The 26,715-nt window shown below is 38.3% G+C and overlaps 1 protein-coding gene across 1 annotated transcript in view; it reads left to right on the plus strand.

Moving 5' to 3' along the window:
- Positions 1-26,715, plus strand: part of KIF6 (kinesin family member 6) — a 404,162-nt gene that overhangs the window by 73,198 nt on the left and 304,249 nt on the right. Inside the window, exons 4-5 of the mRNA XM_082414114.1 lie at positions 3,270-3,417; positions 8,033-8,142. Of these exons, the coding sequence (XP_082270240.1) occupies positions 3,270-3,417; positions 8,033-8,142 (258 nt within the window). The remainder of the gene's footprint in view (positions 1-3,269; positions 3,418-8,032; positions 8,143-26,715) is intronic.

Consider the following 26,715-nt stretch of genomic DNA (forward strand, 5'->3'; position numbering starts at 1 on the left):
CAAAACTATAGACTAATATCCCTGTTGAATATAAATGCAAAACTTCTCAACAGAATACTAGCAAACTGAATTCAACAGCATATTAAAAGGATCGTACACGATGTTCAAATAGGATTATCCCTGGAATGCAAGGATGATTCAACATATGCAAATCAATAAATGTGATACACCACAGTAATGGAATAGAAAATAAAAATCATATGATCATCTCAATAGGTGCAGAAAAAGCATTTGACAAAATTCAACATTCTTTCAAGATAAAAACTCTCAACTAAATTTAGCATAAGAAGAATGTACCTCAACATAATAAATGCCATATATAATAAAACCACAGCTAACATCATACTCAATGGTGAAAGCTTTAAAGCTTTCCCACTAAAATCAGGAATAAGACAAGAGTGCCCACTTTTACCACTTCCATTGAACATAATACTGGAAGTCCAAGCCAGAGCAATTAGGCAAGGAAAAGAAATAAAAGCCATCCAAATTTGAGAGGAAGAAGTAAAATTGTCTCTGTTTGTAGATGATATGATCTTACATATAGAAAATCCTAAAGAATCCACCAAAAAAACTGTTGGAACTAATCAAAAAATTCCCTAAAGTTGCAGGATACAAAATGAAAATAGAGAGATCAGTTGTGTTTCTATACACTAGCAACAGAATATCTGAAAAAGAAATAAAAAATACAATTTAATTTACAATAACATCGAAACCAATAAAATACTTAGAAATAAATTTAACCAAGGAGGTGAAAGATCTGTACACTGGAAATTACAAGACATTGAAGAGGAAATTGAAGAAGACACAAATAAGTGGAAAGATATACCATGTTCATGGATCAGAAGAATTAATACTGTTAAAATGAACATACTACCTAAAGCCATCTATAGATCCAATGCAATCCCTATTAAAATTTCAATGGCATTTTTCACAAAAATAGAAAAAAAATCCTAAAATTTGTAAGGAACTACAAAAGAACTTGAGCAGCTGAAGCAATCCTGAGAAAGAAGAACAAAGCTGGAGGCATCATACTACCTGATTTCAAGAGAAGAAAAGGGAACTCTTGTACACTGTCAGTGGAAATGTAACTTGGTGCAGCCACCATGGAAAACAGTATAAAGTTTCCTTAAAAAATTAAAAACAGAACTACCATATGATTTGGCAGTCCCACTTCTGGGTATACCTGAAGTATCTGTGGGGAATTGATTCCAGGACCCCTTGCATTTACCAAAATCCATGAATACTCAAGTCCCATATTTGGTTCTCTGTATCCTATGGGTTTCAAATTTGTGGATTCAACTAACCCTGGATGGAAATTTCAATACATAGTTGGTTGAATTTGCAGGTGTGAAACCCTTGAATACAGAGGGCTGGTTGTATTTATTGAAAAAGAAAATCTGTGTCAAAGTGGATCCACACATTTCTAACCCAAGTTGTTCAAAGGTCAACTATATATCCAAAGGAAATGCAATCACTGTCTCAAAGAGATATCTGCACTTCCAAGGCAATTGCCAAGGCATGGAAAAACTTGTGGCCATCTATGGATGAATGGATAAAGATGTTTATATATGTTCACAATGGAATATTATTCAGCTTTAAAGAAGAAGGAAATCCTGCCTTTTGTGACAACATAGATAGACCTTGAGAGCACTGTGCTAAGTGAAATAAGTCAGAGAAAGACAAATACTATATGTTCTCACTTATATATGGAATCTATAAAAACAAGCTCATAGAAATAGAGAGTACATGGGACTTCCCTGGTGGTGCAGTGGTTAAGAATCCACCTGCCAATGCAGGGGACACGGGTTCAATCCCTGGTCTGGGAAGACCCCACATTCCGCAGAGCAACTAAGCCCATGTGCCACAACTACTGAGCCCATGCACCACAACTACTGAAGCCCATGCACCACAACTACTGAAGCCCACGCACCGCAACTACTGAACCCATGCGCTGCAACTACTGAAGCCCTCATGCTCTAGGGCCCATGTGCCACAACTACTGAGCCCGCATGCTGCAACTACTGAAGCCTGTGCACCTAGAGCCCATGCTCTGCAACAAGAGAAGCCACTGCAATGAGAAGCCTGTGCACTACAACGAAGAGTAGCCCCCGCTTGCCACAACTAGAGAAAGCCTGCTCGCAGCAACGAAGACCTAATGCAGCCAAAAATAAATGAAAAACAAATAAATAAATAAATAAAATTTTAAAAAAGAGAAAGAAGTAGAGAGTAGAATGGTGGTTACCTGGGACTGTGGGGTAGAGAAAATGGGGAGATGTTGGCCAAAGGGTATAAACTTCCAGTTATAAGATGGGTAAGTTCTGAGCATCTAATATACAGCACAGTGACTATAGGTAACGATACTGTATTATGTATTTACAAGTTGTTAAGAGAGTACATCTTAAATGTTATCACCACAAAAAAGATAATTATTTGAGGTGATGGATATGTTGATGGATGTGTTAACTAAACTTATTGTGGTAATCATTTCACAATATATACATGTGTCAAATCATCACATTGCACACCTTAATCTTATATATGTTATATGTCAATTATATCTCAGTAAAGCTGGGAAAAAAGAGACATTAGATTAAAAAGTAAGGAGATTTGTATAGAGTTTGTAATAATATTTCAATTGGTTCATTAATTGTGACAAATGTACAATACTAGTGTAAGATATTAATAATAGAGGAAACTAGCTGTGGGATATATGTGAACTCCCTGTACTATCTTTGCAACTTTTTTGTAAATATAAAAGGGTAGACTACATTTGACCCTTGAACAATGCAGGGGTTGGGGCAACAACCCTCCCTGCAGTTGAAAATCCAAGTATAGCTTTACAGCCATCCCCCTATATCCATGGTTTTGCATCTGTGGATTCAACCAACTGAGGATCATGTAGTACTGTAGTATGTATTTAGTGAAGAAAATCTGCTTATGAGTGGACCCACACAGTTCAAACCCTTGTTGTTCAAGGGTCAATTGTATTCTAAAATAAATATTTTATTGAAATAAAGAAAGAAAATATTTAAGATGACTGGATCCCATTTGAGTTACGGGTCCTCTCTCAGAAAAAAGGATTGATGTGCTGAGACTCCTAGATAAAAAATAATTTCTAGCTAGATAGTCACATACATAAATATTTCTATAGATATTTCTATAAATGTCTTTTCAGTAGTGTTGAATCAAATTGCTCTTAGAATACTAGCCATTTAATACAAATACAATTAGCCATTTTGATATTAAAAGTTTGCTATTTCTTTATGTAGTGTCCTGGCAGGTTACAATGGTACCATCTTTGCATATGGACAAACAGGCAGTGGTAAGACATTCACCATCACAGGTGGGGCAGAGCGCTACAGTGACAGAGGCATTATCCCAAGGACACTGTCATACATTTTTGAGCAATTACAAAAGGTATGAAGCTTTAAGTTCACTTTATATTTGATATATTCAGCAGAAATTTACTGTGGGCGGAAAATTTATCGTGACATTTTGTTATATTATACCTAAATGAGGAAACATTGTGTAGTAACTCTGGCCTTTACATTTAAGGAAAGTTTGGGATTTTGCTGAAGAGGTGAAAATCCAGAAGGTGCTTCTCATTAAAGGGGATGCTGCTTCAGCAAAGGCTCAAAGGGAGTTTGTTCTGATACACCCATGGAGGTTAAAACACACTTTACCAACTTATATCTTATATTTGTCATTAAGAAGTTGAAGAATATCCTTTTGCCAAAATGGACCTTTGTTTTAGCTACTAAAGCACTGAATAGGATAATGTGGTTGTACTTTTTCACACTTTTAATGGAAGCCCAGAGGAATTTACCACAGTAAAAGTCGTATTGCAGTTAATATTATTATAAAGAGGAGTTTCCTATCTATATTATATGCATCATTTATTGTGTGGTTCCAAATGCCTGTTGCTTTATCAAGATTTAATAGAACTAACAATGTAGGTATCTCTATCCCCATTTTATAGTTGGGAAGACTGAGTCTTGGGTTATATTTATTTTTCTCTGCATCCTCATAAGTAGCTGATCTGGAGCTTCCATCCCAGGTCTGTGTGATGCCAAACTCTGTGCTTTTTAACCACTACATACCCTGCCTCTGGGTATCAGACTGGCTTTATTTTGCTGGTTGTATTTAAACAAATTCTAGGTAATGAGTCACTTAACTTCTCTGGGTTTCAGTTCTGCCGTCTGTGAAAGTAGGGACTAAATTGTACTAGAGGATCTCCAGCGTCCCTACTAGTTCCAACAATTCTTTGGTTGTAGCAATTCTGTATAACAAATGTCCTAACTAGGTCAGTGTAACAGTCTTTCCAAAATTTCTCAACTGTATGCTGCTTGCATTCTGAGTTGCAAAGATGAGAAGAAGTTGCTGAGATCTGCATAATTCTAATTTCCACCCATAAAGTAGCAATTACCCATTAGTTCAGCTCATCACTCACTAGCGCAAACATGCCAGCTCTGCATGCCAGAAAATTTGGAAAAGCAAGGATAGCACATAGTGTATATGTTGGATCCAAATCCTTTCTTTTCATTTACTCATTTATTTCTGACATTAGCTGTTCTGTTTTGTTCCCAGATTTCACCAACTGGTAATATAATTTCTAATAGTTTTTGTTGCTGTGGCCTAATGTGGGAGCATCCTGTCTTGGGAGAATCATTGAAGTTGGTGCAGGCCAACCTGGTTCTAAGTGCACTGCTTACAGGATGTGGCCTTGGGCAGTTCCTTAATGTCTCAGGCTTGTGGAGTAGCTGTGAGAGTTGAATATACTGTATTTAAAGATATTGTCCAGTTCCTGGCACATAGGAGATGCTCAAAAAATGATAGTTATTACTATAGCCATTAATATCCATATATATATATGCGTGTGGCCAAATGATTGCTGAACACTTTCAAAGAACCCTTTGAAACTCAAAACAAATGAAGCTAATTCCCCTGATTAAGTTAAACAGAATAAACAAATTCTTTCCTAATAGAAAATCTATTTGTCTCTTTTTAAATTTTGTCTATGATTACCAAAATACAGTTTTAAAAGTCTAAATATCTCCCAAGTACCTACAATCTGTTGGGTTCATTATTTTATATCTGTTTGTCATTGACATTACTCTAAACCCCATTTCATTCCGAATGATTCTAAATAACTTCTTGGTTTGGAGCAAGCCCATCAGATCAGCTTATAGCCAGGACAACTCCTTGTAGACGAACAGATTAACACAATGGGACACAACACATTAGTTATAACCCGACTGAGCTATGGCGAAACCAGTCGGAGGCAACTTTGAAGTTCTTCATAAAGTTTGTCCTCATTGTTTAGCTGAAAAATGCTGACAGGTACTCAGATGCCCCCAGTTGATTGCTTTAGAGGACACATGGTGCTCTCCAGAATCCTTAAACGAAACATTTGACTTATGCAACGTATTTATTTCAAGATAAACTAAGAACTAGTGCATACTGGGTCCTAAAATGCCCGTGAGTGTGATAGGAGCACATTTGCAAAGATTTTAAAAGAAGAAAATTGATTCCATTTATTTTAGAAATCACTGCTCATTATTTTTGAGTATTGTGAGGTTCATACTTGTTTGGGGGTAGGAGAAAAGGCTGTCTGCAGGAAACATGTGTGTTACATTACAGTCTGGCAGTCTTAAAGAGTAAAAAAGGAGTAATAAGGAAAGGTAGCTGCCACATAGCTCAGTGAATTTTAAGTGTGTATTCCAATAAAAGCCCAGAAAATGCAGAAGCCAGAGGAGCCAAAGGCATTATCGCTATCATCTCTGGGCAATGGACTTGCCATTTTCCTGACCTTTTATTATTTCTTCTAGTTTCTGAAAGAAGAGAGTTTCTCCACTGCTGATGAACGTAGAAGTTGGCTGTTCTTTTTGCCTTTCTTTTCCTTTCCTTTTGTATTCACATACTGAATTCTCTATTTGGAGGCTTTCAGAAATAATAGTAAAAATAATAACAACAGCAATAATAATAACATCAGCAACAGCAATGATTTATTGGTGCCTATTAACAGTCCACACATTTTTGGTAGGATTTAAAATACAGAACCTTATTCCTCTGTCACAACAGTTCTGCCATATTCTAAAGGTTATTATCCCCAATTTCATGATTAAACAACTGAGGTTAAGGGTGCAGGATCACTCAGTTATAAAGGCAGATCCAGTGTTCTAACCCAGTTTTGTCTGATGCTAAGATGAACTCATAAACGAATGCTAAAATCTCAAACCATAATCTATGGGATATTTCACATATGTTCAGATAAGTTTTAGAAATACGTTGTTTTAAACAGGATCTCAGGATGTTGCTGAGTGACTCCCCATGGGCTTTAACTTGCTCCGAGAATCTTTCAGAGATGGACAGTATGTATGCTGATCATGGAACACTTTTTTCCAGAAGTATTTTAAGTAATATTTTAGGAAACACTGGATTAGACTAAAGGCCACTCAGAGTCTGTCTAGTATTTGTAGTCTCTGATTCCTGCATTAATTCAAGCTATAATCCCCAAAATTATGTTGATATGATGCCATTACTAAATGAGGATACTAATATAATTGATAGACCGTTTGTCAGCATAAGCAGCCAGAGTCACCCACATCAACAGGCTTTCTGGCATTTGGTTGGGAAAAACTTGATTAGTAAAGATTCAGTCCATGCTGTCACCTTCACAGAACACCAAACATGGAATTTCAGCTGGAGCTTGAGTGTTTTACTACAGTCACGTGCTGGCTGAGAGCTGCCTTAGTTTTTCATGTATTATTTCATTTTTATGAAATGGTAGTATCTTTATTTGGATAGTTTGAGACATTCTAGGACCAGAGAATCATATTCGTTTTAATCTGAAGAATGCCGAGGGAGTCGTTATCCAGTTTCTTCACCTTAATGAGTGTGGAAACAGAGGCCTGACTTGGTGGGAGCTCAGAGCTAGTATGACTAGCATTCCAGCTTTGGATTTGCAGGCCACTGTTCTCTCCCCCATCTCTGTGACTTGGTCTTCTCCTTCTTTGAATAACACCTGTCAAATGGATTGTCTTGAATATAGATGAGAATCCTTTCTGTGAATATCCTCTCTGACAATCTGCCGACCTTCTTGCCAGAAGACACAAATATATTCTCCTCTTATGAGTAGCAAGACTCTAATATTTGCAGAAATGGAAGCATTTGTGTTTTGGGGGAAACAAGAAGTGCTATTATTGATATTTGGTATTGAAAAAGAGAGCTTGGAATTTTCTCGGGACCTGAAAAAATTCCCTGTTTTATTCCATCTCAGAGGGAGTGGGTCCTTTTGGTCTGTTGGCAGAACTGAGAGTAGGACCAGTCACCTTGACTTTTATCCTATTTACATTGATGCCTATATTATTGCATTTCGGCAATGACCCACAGAAAATACCTCTCCCTAACCAATAGTTGAATATCCCTAATTTGCCACTTGGGCAAGGAAAATTAACCCAACAGGTAAGGTATAGGTAGTGAACTGTTAATGTCCACTCTTACTGTTACCTGATTGATCTAAACTATTTATGTTCCCTGGAATTCACTTTCCATATCTATTTATTGTCTGTTATCTATTTGTCATTGGAAATTTGAATATTAGAAAAGTTAAAAAGGAATTATGATTGAAGATGGTAACTCTTTGGCTACTGAAATTTTAAACTGAAGTAAGAATTCTGTGTTCTGTTCTTTTTTCTGTCTGGAAAGTAAAAAATGGTGTGTTATACAGTTCTGCAACCAAGTTGGCTCATTTTAAGTGTATATTGACTTTTTATGTATAATGTGGAACTAATAAAAAATAACAGACTAAAGTTGCTTGTAATCATGGGTGTTGGCCATTGGGGGAAAAAAAAGCCTCATGCATATGGTAACTGGCAACTTGAAAGTGTCACGAACTGAAAATGTAAACCATACAAAGTGAGAGAGTGAAGGAGGGAAACTGTGAGGAAACTAGTGATAAATGTGTTCATCTTTCTCTAAGCCGAATCTTGATTTATAGCCATTTAATAATGTCTTTCTCTTTCCCAATCAGGACAGCAGCAAAATATATACAACGCACATTTCCTATTTGGAAATCTACAATGAATGTGGTTATGATCTATTGGATCCAAGACATGAAGCCTCCAGTTTGGAAGATTTGCCGTGAGTAGCAGAACAACAAAGAATGGGGGAAAATTACTTTCAGATGTTCCCTTCATTTGTTTTCTTTGAAACTTTGTATGTTTCTGGTCTCAATCATAATTAACAAATACTGGATAACAGAATCTTTTTGCAATATAGTGGATATTTTTTTCAGTTACGACAAATAGACAGTAGTGATGGGACCCAAAACTGCTTGAAATTCATTTCTTGAGACAATCTTTTTTGGAGTCGGCACGAACAAATGCAGTGAACGTTCTCGGAGAGTGGGCGCTGAGAGGATTGATGGGATGTGACAGTAGTACTTTGCTCTTGCCACATGAAACCCTTTTACTCCTCTAGTTGTGGCCTTTCTCTGAAGAAGGTATTCAAATTAGCAATAAAAGAATCTGAAAGAGAGAAAATAAAACTTTAAGTTTTCCCCAAACGCTTCTCTGCTGTTATTGACTAACATTGACACGCATTTGGTCAGATTGGTACTGATTGTTTCATAACTGAAATGTAAATAGAGTCTTCAGAGCTTATCTCTTAATGGAATAAGTTACTCTGCAAGCATTTATATAACATTACTCGCTGCTTGTTTGAATATTTGCCTAAATTATACATATATTAATTAGTAACAATTCATATACTTTTGTCCAGACATCTTCAGAATGTTGGTAGAGCCAAGAAAATGCATTGTAATATTTTTCTTATTAAATATTCTAAAGCAGTTTAAAGTATATATTAATCCTCTACCAAAAAGGTCAACAACCATTTGCTTATTTTAATTTGCAAAGGAAACAAGAAGAGATAATAAAGAAAATAGGTTATATAACCTTTATATACATTCTTCTGTTAATGTTAAGAGTTTTTACATCTCATCTTTTTTTATGCTAACAATATTTACTAGAGGGAGTTAGAAAAGGGGATTATTGTTGGCACTCTTAATATGTGTATAAAAGTTAAAAGAAAGGAAAGATTACTGACTCCATGGAAGAAATTGATTTTAAAGAAGCTATTGGAAATAACTTTACGAAAAGGAAGCACTTTCCTCATAGGAAAGATAGAAACAGCAGCGTTAAAGACATAAAGGCCATGTGTTGAGGAATCATGTGAAGTAAAAGCAGAAAGCCCAACTGAAGCCAGCTTTTGAGGGATTTGATTGACAGGCTTTTGGTGTGAGATTGGTCTTTATTGTAATAGGCTTCTTAATTAGTTTTATAGCCTCCAGTCTAACCTGTATACCTCTAGGCTAACTCTTGTTTAAAATCGTTTTTAACAAGTCATATCTACACGGAAGAGCTTGATAGCTTGTTTAGTAATAATCCAGAAATGAAGGGCTTGGCTATGATGAACACAGAGGACAGATAAATCTGAGAGATATGCAATAAATAAATAGAAAGAAAGAAGGGAAGGAAGGAAGGAAGAGAGAGAGGGAGAAAGATAGGAAAGGAAAAAAAGAAAGACTGAAAGAAAGATTATGCCTAGCACCTTGGACTTGATTGGTTTTGCAAGGAAGGTGAATCACAGCAAGTTGGTGCTCTAGTCATTTTACTGACCGAGGAGATGAAGCTCAGAGAGGTAGGACTTGCCCAGGGCTTCAAAACTAATCGGTTAATGGTAGAACAAGGATTAAAAACCAGATACTCTCACTCTCATGCCAGAATAGCAAAAATAGCTTCAAGATTTTACCACGGGACCTAGAGAATTAAGGAGTCATTGACCTAAAAGGGAGATTTCCATTAGAAAACTTCAGTGGGTGGTGGTGATGCGTTTCACATACATAACTTGGGTGTCTGAGAATACTGCACCAGATGTTTACATTTACATACATTGCTCAGAGGAAAGAAGTATGCCTTAATTGCATTGGTCGTCTCTCTTCCACCTACGCCAAAGTAAGTCCTTAAAATTTTTAGAAATTATCTGTTAAACTATGAAGGAGACTTTTTGAAGATGAGAGTGTAAAGGGAGAGCAGCATGAGCCCTGTGAGTCTGAGTCTAATTGATATAATTAGGTGCAGCCTAACTATGGGAAGAGAAAAGTCCTTTGACCTCTAAAAGAGGTAGTGTGATATAGAGAAGACAGCACTTGATTAGAAGTCAGGAAATTTGGGTTCTAGCCCCAAACCTGCAATCTTAGATAATTTTTTATCACTTTTCTGGGTTTCTTTTTGTGTGTAAAATGTGGACGTTGAATTATATAATATTTAACAACCATCCAACCTCCAATGTCTAGAGTTCAAAGATTAGTGACCTCATAGGATAGGATTTATTTGGTGGCTCTTCTCCTCTTCACAAAAGAATAAGAAGTGACCTAGATATTTTCTATTGTCCTGCTAGAAATAGCCTTAAGCCACTTTTTTTTTTTTAACATCTTTATTGGAGTATAATTGCTTTACAATTGTGTGTTAGTATCTGCTGTATAACAAAGTGAATCAGCTATACATATATCCCTATATCTCCTCCCTCTTGCATCTCCCTCCCACCCTCCCTATCCCACCCCTCTAGCTGATCACAAAGCACCAAGCTGATCTCCCTGTGCTATGCGGTTGCTTCCCACTAGCTATCTATTTTACATTTGGTAGTGTGTATAAGTCCATGCCACTCTCTCACTTCGTCCCAGCTTACCCTTCCCCCTCCCCGTGTCCTCAAGTCCATTCTCTACGTCTGCATCTTTATTCCTGTCCTGCCCCTAGGTTCATCATAACTTTTTTTTTTTTTTAGATTCCATATATATGTGTTAGCATATGGTATTTGTTTTTCTCTTTCTGACTTACTTCACTCTGTATGACAGACTCTAGGTCCATCCTCCTCACTACAAATAACTCAATTTCGTTTCTTTTTATGGCTGAGTAATATTCCATTGTATATATGTGCCACCTCTTCTTTATCCATTCATCTGTCGATGGACACTTAGGTTGCTTCCATGTCCTGGCTATTGTAAATAGAGCTGCAATGAACATTGTGGTACATGACTCTTTTTGAATTATGGTTTTCTCAGGGTATATGCCCAGTAATGGGATTGCTGGGTCATATGGTATTTCTATTTTTAGTTTTTTAAGGAAATTCCATACTGTTTTCCATAGTAGCTGTATCAATTTACATTCTCACCAACAGTGCAAGAGGGTTCCCTTTTCTCCACACCCTCTCCAGCATTTATTGTTTGTAGACTTTTTGATGATGGCCATTCTGACTGGTGTGAGGTGATACCTCATTGTAGTTTTGATTTGCATTACTCTAATGATTAGTGATGTTGAGCATCCTTTCATGGGTTTGTTGGCAATCTCTGTATATCTTCTTTGGAGAAATGTCTATTTAGGTCTTCTGCCCATTTTTGGGTTGGGTTGTTTGTTTTTTTAATATTGAACTGCATGAGCTGCTTGTAAATTTTGGAAATTAATCCTTTGTCAGTGGCTTCATTTGCAAATATTTTCTCCCATTCAGAGAGCTCTCTTTTCGTCTTGTTTATGGTCCCATTTGTTTATTTTTGTTTTTATTTCCATTTCTCTAGGAGGTGGGTCAAAAAGGATCTTGCTGTGATGTATGTCATAGAGTGTTCTGCCTATGTTTTCCTCTAAGGGTTTTATAGTGTCTGCCCTTACATTTAGGTCTTTAATTCATTTTGAGTTTATTTTTGTGTATGGTGTTAGGAAGTGTTCTAATTTCATTCTTTTACATGTAGCTGTCCAGTTTTCCCAACACTACTTATTGAAGAGGCTGTCTTTTCTCCATTGTATATTCTTGCCTCCTTTATCAAACATAAGGTGATCATATGTACATGAGTTTATCTCTGGGCTTTCTATACTGTTTCTATATTTCTGTTTTTGTACCAGTACCCTACTGTCTTCATTACTGTAGCTTTGTAGTATAGTCTGAGGTCTGGAAGCCAGAATCCTCAAGCTCTGTTTTTCTTTCTCAAGATTGCTTTGAGTATTCGGTGTCTTTTGTATTTCCATACAAATTGTGAAATTTTTTGTTCTGGTTCTGTGAAAAATGCCATTGGTAATTTGATAGGGATTGCATTGAATCTGTAGATTGCTTTGGGTAGTATAGTCATTTTCACAATGTTGATTCTTCCAATCCAAGAACATGGTCTATCTCTCCATCTGTTTGGATCATCTTTAATTTCTTTAATCAGTGTCTTATAGTTTTCTGCATACAGGTCTTTTGTCTGCTTAGGTAGGTTTATTCCTAGATATTTTATTCTTTTTGTTGCAATGGTAAATGGGAGTGTTTCCTTAATTTCTCTTTCAGATTTTTCATCATTAGTGTATAGGAATGCAAGAGATTTCTGTGCATTAATTTTTGTATCCTGCTACTTTACCAAATTCATTGATTAGCTCTAGTAGTTTTCTGGTAGCATCTTTAGGATCCTCTATGTATAGTATCATGTCATCTGCAAACAGTGACAGCTTTACTTCTTCTGTTCCGATTTGGATTCCTTTTATTTCTTTTTCTTCTCTGATTGCTGTGGCTAAAACTTCCAAAACTATGTTGAATAATAGTGGTGAGAGTGGGCACCCTTGTCCTGTTCCGGATCTTAGTGGAAATAGTTTCCCTTTTCACCATTGAGAATGATGTTTGCTGTGGGTTTGTCACACATGGCCTTTATTAAGTTGAGGAAAGTTCCCTCTATGCCTACTTTCTGGAGGGTTTTTATCATAAATGGGTGTTGAATTTTGTCGAAAGCTTTTTCTGCATCTATTGAGATGATCATATGGTTTTTCTCCTTCAAGTTGTTAATATGGTGTATCACACTGATTGATTTGCGTATATTGAAGAATCCTTGCATCCCTGGGATAAATCCCACTTGATCATGGTGTATGATCCTTTTAATGTGCTGTTGGATTCTGTTTGCTAGTATTTTGTTGAGGATTTTTGCATCTGTGTTCATCAGTGATATTGGCCTGTAGTCTTTGTGACATCTTTGTCTGGTTTTGGTATCAGGGTGATGGTGGCCTCTTAGAATGAGTTTGGGAGTGTTCCTCCCTCTGCTATATTTTGGAAGAGTTTGAGAAGGCTAGGTGTTAGCTCTTCTTTAAATGTTTAGAATTCGCCTGTGAAGCCATCTGGTCCTGGGCTTTTGTTTGTTGGAAGATTTTTAATCACACTCTGAATTTCAGTGCCTGTGATTGGTCTGTGTATATTTTCTATTTCTTCCTGATTTAGTCTTGGAAGGTTGTACTTTTCTAAGAATTTGTTCATTTCTTACAGGTTGTCCATTTTATTGGCATATAGTTGCTTGTAGTAATCTCTCATGATCCTTTGTATTTCTGCAGTGTCAGTTGTTACTTCTCCTTTTTCATTTTTAATTGTATTGATTTGAGTCTTCTCCCTTTTTTACTTGATGAGTCTGGCGAATGGTTTATCAATTTTGTTTATATTCTCAAAGAAGCATCTTTTAGTTTTATTGATCTTTGCTGTTGTTCTCTTCATTTCTTTTTCATTTATTTCTGATTTGATCTTTATGATTTCTTTCCTTCTGCTAACTTTGGGGTTTTTTTGTTCGTCTTTCTCTAATTGCTTTAGGTGTAAGGTTAGGTTGTTTATTTGAGATGTTTCTTGTTTCTTGAGGTAGGATTGTATTGCTATAAACTTCCCTCTTAGAACTGCTTTTGCTGCATCCCATAGGTTTTGGGTCATCGTGTTTTCACTGTCATTTGTTTCTAGGTATTTTTTGATTTCCTCTTTGATCTCTTCAGTGATCTCTTGGTTATTAAGTAGTGTATCGTTTAGCCTCCATGTGTTTGTATTTTTTACAGATTTTTTCCTGTAACTGATATCTAGTCTCATAGCGTTGTGGTTAGAAAAGATTCCTGATACGATTTCAATTTTCTTAAATTTACCAAGGCTTGATTTGTGACCCAAGATATGATCTATCCTGGAGAATGTTCTATGAGCACTTGAGAAGCAAGTGTATTCTGTTGTTTTTGGATGTAATGTCCTGTGACTATCAATTAAGTCCATCTTGTTTAGTGTATCATTTAAAACTTGTGTTTCCTTATTTATTTTCTGTTTGGATGATCTGTCCATTGGTGAAATTAAGGTATTAAAGTCCCCTACTATGATTGTGTTACTGTAGATTTCTCCTTTTATGACTGTTAGCATATGTATTGAGGTGCTGTTTGCCTTACGTATTGAGGTGCTCCTATGTTGGGTGCATAAATATTTACAATTGTGATATCTTCTTCTTGGATTGATCCTTTGATCATTATGTAGTGTCCTTCTTTGTCTCTTGTAATAGTCTTTATTTTAAAGTCTATTTTGTCTGATATGAGAATTGCTACTCCAGCTTTCTTCTGATTTCCATTTGCATGGAATATCTTTTTCCATCCCCTCACTTCCAGTCTGTATGTGTCCCTAGGTCTGAATGGGTCTCTTGTAGACAGCATATATGCAGATCTTGTTTTTGTATCCATTCAGCCAGTCTATGTCTTTTGCTTGGAGCATTTAATCCATTTACATTTAAGGTAATTATCGATATGTATGTTCCTATTACCATTTTCTTAATTGTTTTGGGTTTGTTATTGTAGTTCTTTTCCTTCTCTTTTCCTTCTCTTGTGTTTCCTGTCTAGAGAAGTTCCTTTAGCATACTTTGTAAAGCTGGTTTGGTGGTGCTGAATTCTCTTAGCTTTTGCTTATCTGTTTTAATTTCTCTGTCTAATCTGAATGAGATCCTTGCTGGGTAGAGTAATCTTGGTTGTAGGTTTTTCCCTTTCATCACATTAAATATGTCCTTCCACTCCCTTCTGGCTTGCAGATTTTCTGCTGAAAGATCAGCTGTTAACCTTATGGGGATTCCCTTGTATGTTATTTGTTGTTTTTCCCCGTTGCTTTTAATATTTTTTCTTTGTATTTAATTTTTGATAGTTTGATTAATATGTGTCTTGGTGTGTTTCTCCTTGGATTTATCTTGTATGGGACTCTCTGTGCTTCTTGGACTTGATTAACTATTTCCTTTCCTATATTAGGGAAGTTGTCAACTATAATCTCTTCAAATATTTTCTCAGTCCCTTCCTATTTCTCTTCTTCTTCTGCGACCCCTATAATTCAAATGTTGGTGTGTTTAATGTTTGTCCCAGAGGTCTCTGAGACTGTCCTCAATTCTTTTCATTCTTTTTTCTTTATTCTGCTCTGCAGTAGTTATTTCCACTATTTCATCTTCCAGGTCACTCATCCGTTCTCGGCCTCAGTTATTCTGCTATTGATTCCTTCTAGAGAATTTTTTATTTCATTTATTGTGTTTTTCATCATTGTTTGTTTGCTCTTTAGTTCTTCTATGTCCTTGTTAAACGTTTCTTGTATTTTCTCCATTCTATTTCCCAGATTTTGGATCATCTTTACTATCATTACTCTGAATTCTTTTTCAGGTAGACTGCCTATTTTCTCTTCATTTGTTTGGTCTGGTCAGTTCTTACCTTGCTCCTTCATCTGCTCTGTGTTTCTCTGTCTTCTCATTTTGCTTAGCTTACTGTGTTTGGGGTCTCCTTTTCACAGACTGCAGGTCCGTAATTCCCATTGTTTTTGGTGTCTGCCCCTAGTGGGTAATGTTGGTTCAGTGGGTTGTGTAGGCTTCCTCGTGGAGGGGACTGGTGCCTGTGTTCTGGAGGATGAGGCTGGATCTTGTCTCTCTGGTAGGCAGGACCACGTCTGGTGCTGTGTTTTGGGGTGTCTGTGACCTTATTATGATTTTAGGCAACCTCTCTGCTAATGGGTGGGGTTGTGTTCCTGTCTTGCTAGTTGTTTGGCATGGGTTGTCCAGCACTGTAGCTTGCTGGTCATTGAGTGGAGCTGGGTCTTAGCGTTGAGATGGAGCTCTCTGGGAGAGCTTTCACCGTTTGATATTGCATGGAGCCAGGAGGTCTCTGGTGGACCAATGTCCTGAACTTGGCTCTCCCACCTCAGAGGCACAGGCCTGACACCTGGCTGGAGCACCAAGACCCTGTCAGCCACATGACTCAAAAGAAAAGGGAGAAAAAAAAAAGAATGTAAAATAACATAAAGTTATTAAAGTAAAAAATAATTATTAAAAATAAAAAGTAATAAAAAAAGAAAGAAAGAAAGAAGAGAGCAACCAAACCAAAAAACAAATCCACCAATGATAACAAGTGCTAAAAACTATACTAAAAAAAATAAATAAATAAAACAGACAGACAGAACCCTAGGACAAATGGTAAAAGCAAAGCTATACAGACAAAATCACACAAAGAAGCATACACATACACACTCACAAAAAGAGAAAAAGGAGGAATATATATATATATATTGTTGCTCCCAAAGTCCACTGCCTCAATTTTGGGATAATTCATTGTCTATTCAGGTATTCCACAGACGCAGGGTACATCAGGTTGATTGTGGAGATTTAATCCACTGCTCCTGAGGCTGCTGGGAGAAATTTCCCTTTCTCTTCTTTGTTCGCACAGCTCCTGGGGTTCAGCTTTGGATTTGGCTCCACCTCTGTGTGTAGGTTGCCTGAGGGCATCTGTTCTTTGCTCAGACAGGACGGGGTTAAAGGAGCAGCTGCTTCGGGGGTTCTGGCTTACTCAGGCTGGGGGAAGGGAGGGGTACAGAATGGGGGGCGAGCCTGCAGCGGCAGAGGCCAGCATGACATTGCACCAGCCTGAGGTGTACCGTGTGTTCTCCCAGGGAAGTTGTCCCTGGATCACGGGGCCCTGGCAGTGGCAGGCTGCACAGGCTCCCGGGAGGGGAGGTGTGGATAGTGATCTGTGCTTGCACACAGGCTTCTTGGTGGCTGCAGCAGCAGCCTTAGCATTTCATGCCCATCTCTGGGGTCCATGCTGATAGCCGCGGCTCGCGCCTGTCTCTGGAGCTCGTTTAGGCGGTGCTCTGAATCCCCTCTCCTCACGCATCCTGGAACAATGGTCTCTTGCCTCTTAGGCAGTTCCAGACTTTTTCCCGGACTCCCTCCCAGCTAGCTGTGATGCACTAGTCCCCTTCAGGCTGTGTTCATGCAGCCAACCCCAGTCCTCTCCCTGGGGTCTGACCTCCGGAGCCAGAACCTCAGCTCCCAGCCCCCGCCCGCCCCGGCGGGTGAGCAGGAAAGCCTCTCAGGCTGGTGAGTGCTGGTTGGCACTGATCCTCTGTGCGGGAATCTCTCCGCTTTGCCCTCTTCACCCCTGTTGCTGCGCTCTCCTCCGTGGCTCCGAAGCTTCCCTCCCCCCCCCCAACCCCTGTCTCCGCCAGTGAAGGGGCTTCCTAGTGTGTGGAAACTTTTTCTCCTTCACAGCTCCCTCCCAGTGGTGCAGGTCCCGTCCCTATTCTTTTGTCTCTGTTTTTTCTTTTGCCCTACCCAGGTACGTGGGGAGTTTCTTGCCTTTTGGGAAGTCTGAGGTCTTCTGCCAGCATTCAGTAGGTGTTCTGTAGGAGTTGTTCCACATGTAGATGTATTTCTGATGTATTTGTGGGGAGGAAGGTGATCTCCACGTCTCACTCCTCCACCATCTTGAATCGGGCACCTTAAGCCTCTTGAGAGCAAGGACAAAGCCTTAATTTACTCTGTGTCTCTGCATTTCCCAGCGTGCCTGGCATTTAGTAGTGGTTCTCAATGTTGGTCAGATTGTCTCTATAGCTGGTGCCAGCTTTCTGTCTTAAACTACTACTCCTTCTTTAGTAGCTTTGTCCTCTTATTGGAGAATGAGTTCACCAACTCAAGTCGGAAGTGCCCTCAGTTACAAAACAGATGTTTTCAATGAACTACCACACACACACACACACACACACACACACAAACACACACATACAAAAGTGGTTTGAAAGATTTTCTTATCTTACATTTCAGACTATAATTACATGACAACAAATCTCATTAAACTAAAAATGAGAAGATTCTCATTAAGAAAGAAGATTCCCATATGCCAGGACTATGGCCTGTTTACTTCATATATATTCAATAGTATAAAATTCCAAAACAACTCAAGAGCTGCATAGTCTTTTGGTGTGGGGATAATGGGATTTGACTGGTATTGAGTCTGCTAGTTTTCTGGGGATTTTAGAGGATTTGCCTTTCATTAAGGTATAAAGCAATTCTTTATAATGGGATGTGACTTTTGCTATACCTGGATTGGATTAAGAGTGCACTGTTAATCTGGTTTCACACACTTTTGAACTGGGACAAGCTCTAACTCTGAAATCCTATCAGTTAGGTTGACTGGCTTTATTTGTTGTGAGCTGGAATGTCCCAAGCACTCTGAATACCATCCAAAAGCAGTACGCAAAATGTCTGTTGACCTTGGTTCTCTCCTGCAGTCATCGATTTGAGGGACAATGACAATATACACATTTGATTCCTTCCACATTCTTAAACTTGGCTTAACCATGTAAAATGGAATTCAAGGTCATTTTGATATTGTACAATAATAGTCTCAGTAACAGGTTCCTTACCACTGAGCACCACAGCTTCCCCCAAATCACATGATGGATGCTCTTGTTCTTCTCACATGTACTCTGCCTTTTCTGTTTCTTCTTCTCTTATATGCTAATGAGTTCTACCTCTCTGCCCTTGCAGAAGCGTATGCCTGTTGACTACCTGTAGACTTTGTATACATGCTGTCAGGGCACCAAGCTAAAGTCAGTCACTTTTTGCAATTATTGCTCTAGTCATTTGGCAGTGAGTTTTTAGATACAAGACCAAAGCATGATCTGTGAAAGAAAAAATACATAAGTTGAATTCATTAAAATTCAAAACATCTGCTCTCTGAAAGACACTGTCAATAGAATAAAAAGACAAACCAGAGACTTAGAGAAAATATTTCCAAACACGTATCTGATAAAGGACTTGTATCCAAAACATTTAAAGAACTCTTAAAACTCAACATTAAGAAAACAACTCAATTAAGAAATGAGAAAAAGATCTGAAGAGACACCTCACTGAAGAAGATATGTAGATGGTAAATAATTATATGAAAAGATGCTCAACATCTTCTGTCATTAAATACTTGTAGTTAAAACAGAAGATACCACTACACACCTTTAAAAATTTTTAAACTGGCAATACCAAATGCTAACAAGAATGCAGAACAACTGGAACTCTCATTCATTGCTGGTGGGAATGCAAAATGGTACAGCCACTTTGGAAGACAGTTTCCAATTTCTTACAAAACTAAGTATAGTCTTACCATATGATCCAGCAGTCATACTCCTAGGTATTTAACTGAGCTGAAAATTTATAACAGCACAAAAACCTACCCACAAATGGATATACCAGCCTTATTCATAATTGCCAAAAAACCAAAAGCAACCAATATATCCCTCAATAGGCAAATAGAAAACAAACCGTGGTACATCCATGCAGTGGAATATTATTTGGCAATAAAAAGAAATGAGCTATTAAACCACAGAAAGACATGGAGGAACCTTAAATGCATATTGCTAAGTGCAAAAGCCAGTATGAAAAATCTATACACTATACAATTCCGACTGTATGACATTCTGGAAAAGGCAAAACTATTGATACAGTAAAAGATCAGTGGTCGCCAGTGGTTGAGGAGGGTTGCCAGGGATAGAGGGATGAATAGGTGAAGCACAGAGGATTTGGGGGCAGTGAAACTATTATATACGATACTGTAATGGTGGGTACATAACTTCAGGCATTTGTCAAAACCCATAGAATTTACAACACAGAGTGAACCCCGATGTAAACTATGGATCTTTAAGTTTAATAGAACAGCAATAACAAAAAGGAATGAACTACTGATACACTTGACAACTTGGATGAATCTCCAGGGAACTATGCTGAGGGAAAAAAGCCAATCCCAAAAGGTAATATGCTTTGTGATTTCAATTTTTTAATATTCATTAAATGGCAGAATTAGAGAAGTAGATAACAGATTAGTGGTTGACAGGAGTTAGGGAGGGAAGTAGGAATGGTTACATGAGTCCAGTGATGGATCCTTGTAGTGAAGGACTCTTCTGTATCTCGACTGTGGCTGCAGATACACACAACTATCAAAATTCATAGAACTAAAGCACATACACACACGTGAGCATAAGCAAAACTGGGACACCTGAACTAAATCAGTGGATTGTATCAATGCCAATGTCCTTGTTGTGATATTTTAATATCGTTTTACAAGACGTTACCATTGGGAAAAACCGGGTAATGGGTACATGGGATCTCTCTGCATTATTTCTTACAGCTGCATGTAAATCTACAATTATCACAAAAAATAATTTTAATTTAAAACAGTAAGTGGCTATATTTTTATCTATAGACATATATATGCATATACACACGTGTGTGTTAAAGCTATTCTGCATTTAGTAATTTAAATGAAAATAGAACTTCTACTTTTGAAAGCTCATTATGTCATATGCTATAAAGGGAATATAGTTAGAATCTAAGTATATCTCATGAAGTAAAAGAGTATAACTATTGGTCTTAACCATAGGGAAAATAGTCACCTTACTTTAGTATAATTTTAGTATTCCTAAATAGGGATGCATATTCCATTTAAGGTTCCAAAGACAGTTATGGCTATTACTGTTTTAAAAAAGTCAGTAAAGTCTAGTGTTCAGTATTGAAATCTTGTCTGTGTTGTGATTTTTAAATAATTTGTCATCAAAGGAGAAAAAGTTGACAGATGTTAAATTTAATTCGCCATATTTCTAATACCTACTGGATATAAAACACTGCTAAGTGCCACAGGAGTTACAGAAGTGTCTGCCTTCCTGGCTTACAGCCTAGTCATGTGGAATCACTCATGTATTTAGCAAACATTTATTGAGGTCCAACTTGGTTCCACACACTATGCTAGGCACTGAGCTTACTAACATAGTCTTTGCCTTCCTGGAACTCATAACACAGTGGATAAAAATAGTACAGAATAGCATAAAGTGGAATATGAAAATCATAAGAGAGGTGCAAAGAATGACAAGGGCTTAAAGGAGAAAGAAATCACATCAGGTCAAACAAACAGAAAAGGACTCATAGAGGAGATGGCGTGTGAAATAGCCCTTGAGGGAAGGGCTAGGACTTGGAGCAGTGAAGTGTGGCATTCATGTGGAAACAAAGGTAGGGAAGTTGCAAAGCATAGAGCTTGTTCTGTGACAGTTAATAAACCTGTTCAGCAGGAACCCAGTAAGGGAGTAGGTGAGAACATTAAGATTGGAAAGATATGAAAGCAAGGATTTGGCAGACAAGATCTAGCCCTTGGAGATTTTTATTCCAGGGCACAGCATGACTGGAACTACCTTTCAGGAAGAAAAATCAGTCAGTAGTGTACAGGACAGGAATGAGATGGATGGAGGTCAGAGTAAGCCCAGAGCATTGTGGGAAGTTATTAGGACCATTCACGTGGCAGTGGGAGTAAGGAGGGGCAAAATTGGAAGATGTTATAATCTGGTGGCTCTAAATTTAACTACGTGTAAGAAACACCTGGAATGACTGTTAAAAATGCAGATTCCTGGCCTCCACCTCCAGAAGGTTCAATTATGTTTGAATAAACATCCCAGGTGCTTCTAACACAGGTGGTCTGCCTTAATCCCTTCACTCATCCACCTGGGGAAAGTTTTTTTTAGAGATACCAGGGAAAACCTCTCATTTAAGGAAGTGGGTATCATTGTTACAGAGTCTAAGCTCGTACTGCTCGCCAGTAATTGCGAGACGAGTTATAGGGGCAAGGAATAATGACTTTATTCGGAAAGCCGGCAAACCGAGAAGACAGTGGGCTCATACCCCAAAGAACCATACTGTCTGAGTTAGAGTTCAGGCTCCTTTTATACTAAAAGGGGAGGGAGTAAAGTCTAACACTTCCTGGTTCCCATCAGCCTCCGGAGGAGATGTGTTAATTTCTTCCTCCCTGCAGCCATTCATGGATGGGCCTGGTCAGGATGTTTCCTGTGAGCTAAACAAAGGTATTTTAACGTAATGCTCATTACCTGGGAAGCAGGGTTCCCGGAGATGGGCCATTATGTATACTTTAAGCTTATAGGCAACATCCCTTTAGTGATAAACTTGTAGTAGAATACAAAAGCTTCTTCCCTATTACTTCATAATCCATGTTTTATGGATGACTAAACTAAGGTTCACATAGATTGTGAGATATTTCCCCCAAATTCCGTGTCTGCCAAGAGATAGGATATCAACCTCGGTCAGTCAGACATTAGAGCTGGGGGTGATGGTGCTCTTGCCTGGAAGATCCATTTTTATCCTGGTTTTCCATCTGAGCTCTGAGCCGACTGTGGTTTCTGGGCTTCTTCAGGCCCTGGGAGCCTCTTGTGTGAACCAAAGCTTTGAGTCCAGTGCAGCTCTGTCTGTTGTGTGTCAGACACTCTGCAAGGCTGAGAGTATCTGTTCCTGACCTCAAAGGGCTCTCATCTAGTAGAACAGACTCATAAACTGATCATTTTCATCTTACATAGTAAGTGACAAGATGCCCTGGGTTCTCTGAGGTTACTGATTTCAACCTGGGGTTCAGAGAAGACTAGAGGAAAACTCTGCCACATTACAGTCTCCAACCTCAGCTGCGCCCTCAGCCTGCTAAGCAATATCTTCATGTTCCCAGAACTTTTTCTCTCATGCCTCACAATAATTACGTCAAACGTTTGTCTCCGTAGTGGAGAACTACCTGTCCCAGTTCTCTCCGACGCCAATTATATCCTTACCTTAGAGAATATGGAAGTTGTCACACATGAATTCCCTCAACTTCCTGCCTGCCTCCCTTTTTCCCTATCACCTATGTTCCTCTCATCTCAGGAAACTCTGTCCTTTTGAAAGCCAGTCCTTCCACTTATGCTCTGGACACTCCTTGCATCAGTACCAAATATGTTTTGATTGGTCTACACATTTTATGTTTAAAATTTTTGAAGTTACTGCCTTTAGATGAAACATGCATCCTTCAATTCTTATACCTACCTACTGCATTACACTTTTCATTTGTGTCATTTTTCTGGCCCCAGTTAGCATTTGAGATTTCTGGGCCTGTAAGCATAGATCTCAAAGTTAAAACTAACTCCAGCCTTTTCTTCAACTGAGTCAATTACTGACACAGCTGGGAGGCAACCTCTCGAGAAGCTGGGGGTGCTATCCTGCAGGATTATCTGAACAAGTGACCAGTGACCAGTGATGGTCAGTTATACCCTGTGTGACAAATTGGCCAGGGACTATGTTCCTGGAAAAAATGGAACATTGCTAATGACCATGGTAGAGGAAAAGAGAACCTTTCCAGCCTGAAAGTGATGCACTTCTACCCAAAGCCTGTCCCACTAGAGTAATAACAAGGGGAAAGCTGTTTCCTCTACTCTGAATGGCCAATTGAAAAGAGATCATTCTCAATATCAGAAATGTCTTAGATAGAAGGTTGTCTTAGTCAGTGTGGCTACCATAACAAAATACCATAGCCTGGGTGGCTTAAACAGCAGATGCTTATTTACCACAGTTTTGGAGTCTGGGAAGCCCAAGATTAAGGTGCTGGCAGATTTGATTCCTGATGAAAACTTTCTTCCTGGCTTGCAGGATAGCTGCCTTCTCTCTGTGTTCTCTCATGGTAGAAAGAGAGAGAGAGAACCTTTGCTTCTCAAAGATTAATCTCCGAATACCATCACGTTGGGGATTAGGCTTCGACATACGAATTTTCCGCGGGGCGGGTGGTGGTGTAGGGGGCACAAACATTCAGTTCATACAGAGGTGTTAGCTTTCACCATCCATTGCCTAATATGTGACGAGTAAAAGGATGGGAGAAACAGCTGCAGTATTTTCCTTCATATATCTGGAATGTAAAAATATATCTGTGATTTCAGGGGTTTTAGTCACATGAAATTAATTAATGACATGAAAAACATTGTCACCTCAGTCTATTCCATTTTCCTCGTGCTTTGTATATAAACAACTGCATACAATTTCTTTTCCTGAGATTAAGAGGCGAAATGCGCTTTTAAAATTATGTATTGATATGGATTTGGGGATTTTTTTAAACTTATTGTCCAGTCCTTGTAATTGCTGTATGAATTGTTTGATTTATGCTGATACTACACCATGTTTTCTTGAAATCTGTTCTGAATTTTGAGCATCTAAAGTAAAACCATAAGATTACCTAAAAGAGTTTTGCATAACTTAGGCTTGCCAGGTCACTTTATTCTGTCCTTTAGAAGAATACTCAAGGTTTGGAAACACCTGTAACTCCTACAGCTCAAGCAATAGAGAAAAAAAGCATTACAACCTTATGAGAGTGTCAACATCATATGTATGAAGTATTCACTATGCTGCAAGAATTTCGGTGAGCTCTTTTGGGGCATTATAAAGAATTTAAACTGTATTCTTCATTTTACTAACTATTTAGTTGGAAAATGTAACATGCATGTGAAACACCTCAGGAGACTTCCATAAAACACAACTTCTAAAGTATCCAGCTAATAATGTCTGAAAGTGCAAAAAAGGCAGGCAAATCATTTAGAGCTGCAGTAGTCTCATGAATGGAGCCCATATCAGCCAATAATTTTCTGTCACAGCTCACTTCAGTCCCTTCACACCAGTGTCTTTGCTCCCATGACCCTCAGTGATTTCCTGATTTTACTGGCATATGCCAAGACCAGAGTTCTGACTGAGCCACAAGCTGGCAGTGCTGCCAAGGCAGGAGGAGTGCTGAGTCATTGTAGAGAGGGTGTATGTGGGGAAGAGCCTTGAGAATGAAATCTCAGTGAGTGAGGGGAAGAGGTTCCGTCAGGTAGCTAGAGTGATCATCTGGACCAGGTGATAAGGGCCACAGGTAGCATATTAATCTCCCTGCTCTGAAACTTCCATAGCAGTTAGCCCACGTATCCGTAGCAGTTTAGCCAATTACACTGGACCTTGTGTTTTCAGATTGAGTTCTAGGATAGTTGGAGACATTTTACAAAATGAAAGCTAGTGATTATGAACCAGAGGTCAGACTGATGCCCTTCAGGCTGGCTGACCACCTATTATCTTCCAGTACATATCTAACTCAATTGAAGAAACAAGCCCTAGGAATAACCCAGGTGGAAGAAATAATGGCAAAATAGATCTCTTTTTTGATAGCGAAAAAAGGTGAAGTACTCAGGAAATGTTCAGAGACTTTGTGAAGACAATAGTACAGTTTGGGGTGACAGATAAAAGAAGGCTTGAAGGTAAATGGAGAGCTATTATGAATGAGAAATGTGAACACTTTAAAGAGGTCAGTTCTTCCCATATTGATGTAGAAGTTCAATGAAATTCCAAGCAAAACCTGAAAGACTTTAGAAAATAGATGGAATTCCAGAGTTTATCTGAGAGGATAAACAATCAAGAAGAGCAAAGAAGTGTTTGAAAAATAGAGAAATGAGGGAGTACTGGTGACACCATATACTGAAATTAGGTAAAAACTCTAATAATGAAATCACGTTATACTGCTTCAAAATGAAACAGATGAAGAACAGATAAACCAGAATCAGATCCTATAAACATGTTATTATTTAATGTAGACAGAGGGAAGAGTTATTCAGTCAATGATACTGAACATTTTTGTTAGTGAATTAACTGCCAACTGCGGGTAACAGCAGTTCAGTTTACAGCGGCTTAACCAAATGGTCTGTTCCTTCCCCCCCAACCACCGGACATGGTAAGAATTCCGGAGATTGCAGCCAGGGCTGCTATGGTAGTTCCAGGAGGCCATGTGGACTTCCTTTTGTCATTCTACTGAGCCATTCTCAGCACGTGGCTTCAGTCCTCTGCAAAATGCCTGCATTACGTTCCACATCACATCCACATTCCTGGAAGGAAAAAGGCAAAAGTCATGTGCTGCCTGAGGCTGCCCCTTTAACAGTCTTCCCTGAAGCTCTACGCATTGATTTTCACTAACTTATGACTGATCAGAATTATGTCACATGGCCACTGTAGTTGCAAGGGAGTCAGGGAAAGTCTAGTATTTTAAAATAACTCCCTGAACAAAATCAGAGCCTAATAGGGAGAAAGGGACATCAGATCCCATATAGGCAACCTGCACTGTGAGCCACAATTAGTTATTTGGGGGAAAAATCCATGTATATCCCCCATTTCCTTCCCTGCACCTGTATCCAAAAATAGTAAAAGGAAGATAGCATCATTAATATTAAAGGATATAATAACATGTATACATTTATAATTCTACCACAAATCTGCAAAATATACATAAGAAAATTAAGGAATTATTATCATTGTCATTGTGATGGGACTCTGTTTTAAAAAACTTTTTTACTTTTAAAATTTTTGAACTTTGTCACAAGAAGATGTATTACTTTTATACTTGGAAAAATAATAAAATTTATGTTAAAATGAAAATAAACAAAAGTAAATAAACTTGTAAAATGCAATAGTGGAAACTTAGAGGTGTATAAAGCTATTTACTTGGCAGAGGAAATGCTGTGTCTTTCCAAAATTACAAATCCATTGCCTCGAGATCTATTTATTCCTATAATTTCCCCAAATGTGGAAAACTTGAGCACATAATTTGTCATACTGAAACTACAAAATCTGAACTAGAAAGCCAGTATTAGTGAAAATGGGAGGAAAATGATTTTCTTTGAAAAAAATAGTTGGTAGCACTGAAGAAGATAAATTTTAGTGTATGGGCTCTGTAAGTCCATATGAAATTAAGCCAAACAAGA

Source organism: Balaenoptera physalus (assembly GCF_965194825.1).
Source record: "Balaenoptera physalus genome assembly, chromosome: 11".
Taxonomy (NCBI): domain Eukaryota; kingdom Metazoa; phylum Chordata; class Mammalia; order Artiodactyla; family Balaenopteridae; genus Balaenoptera; species Balaenoptera physalus.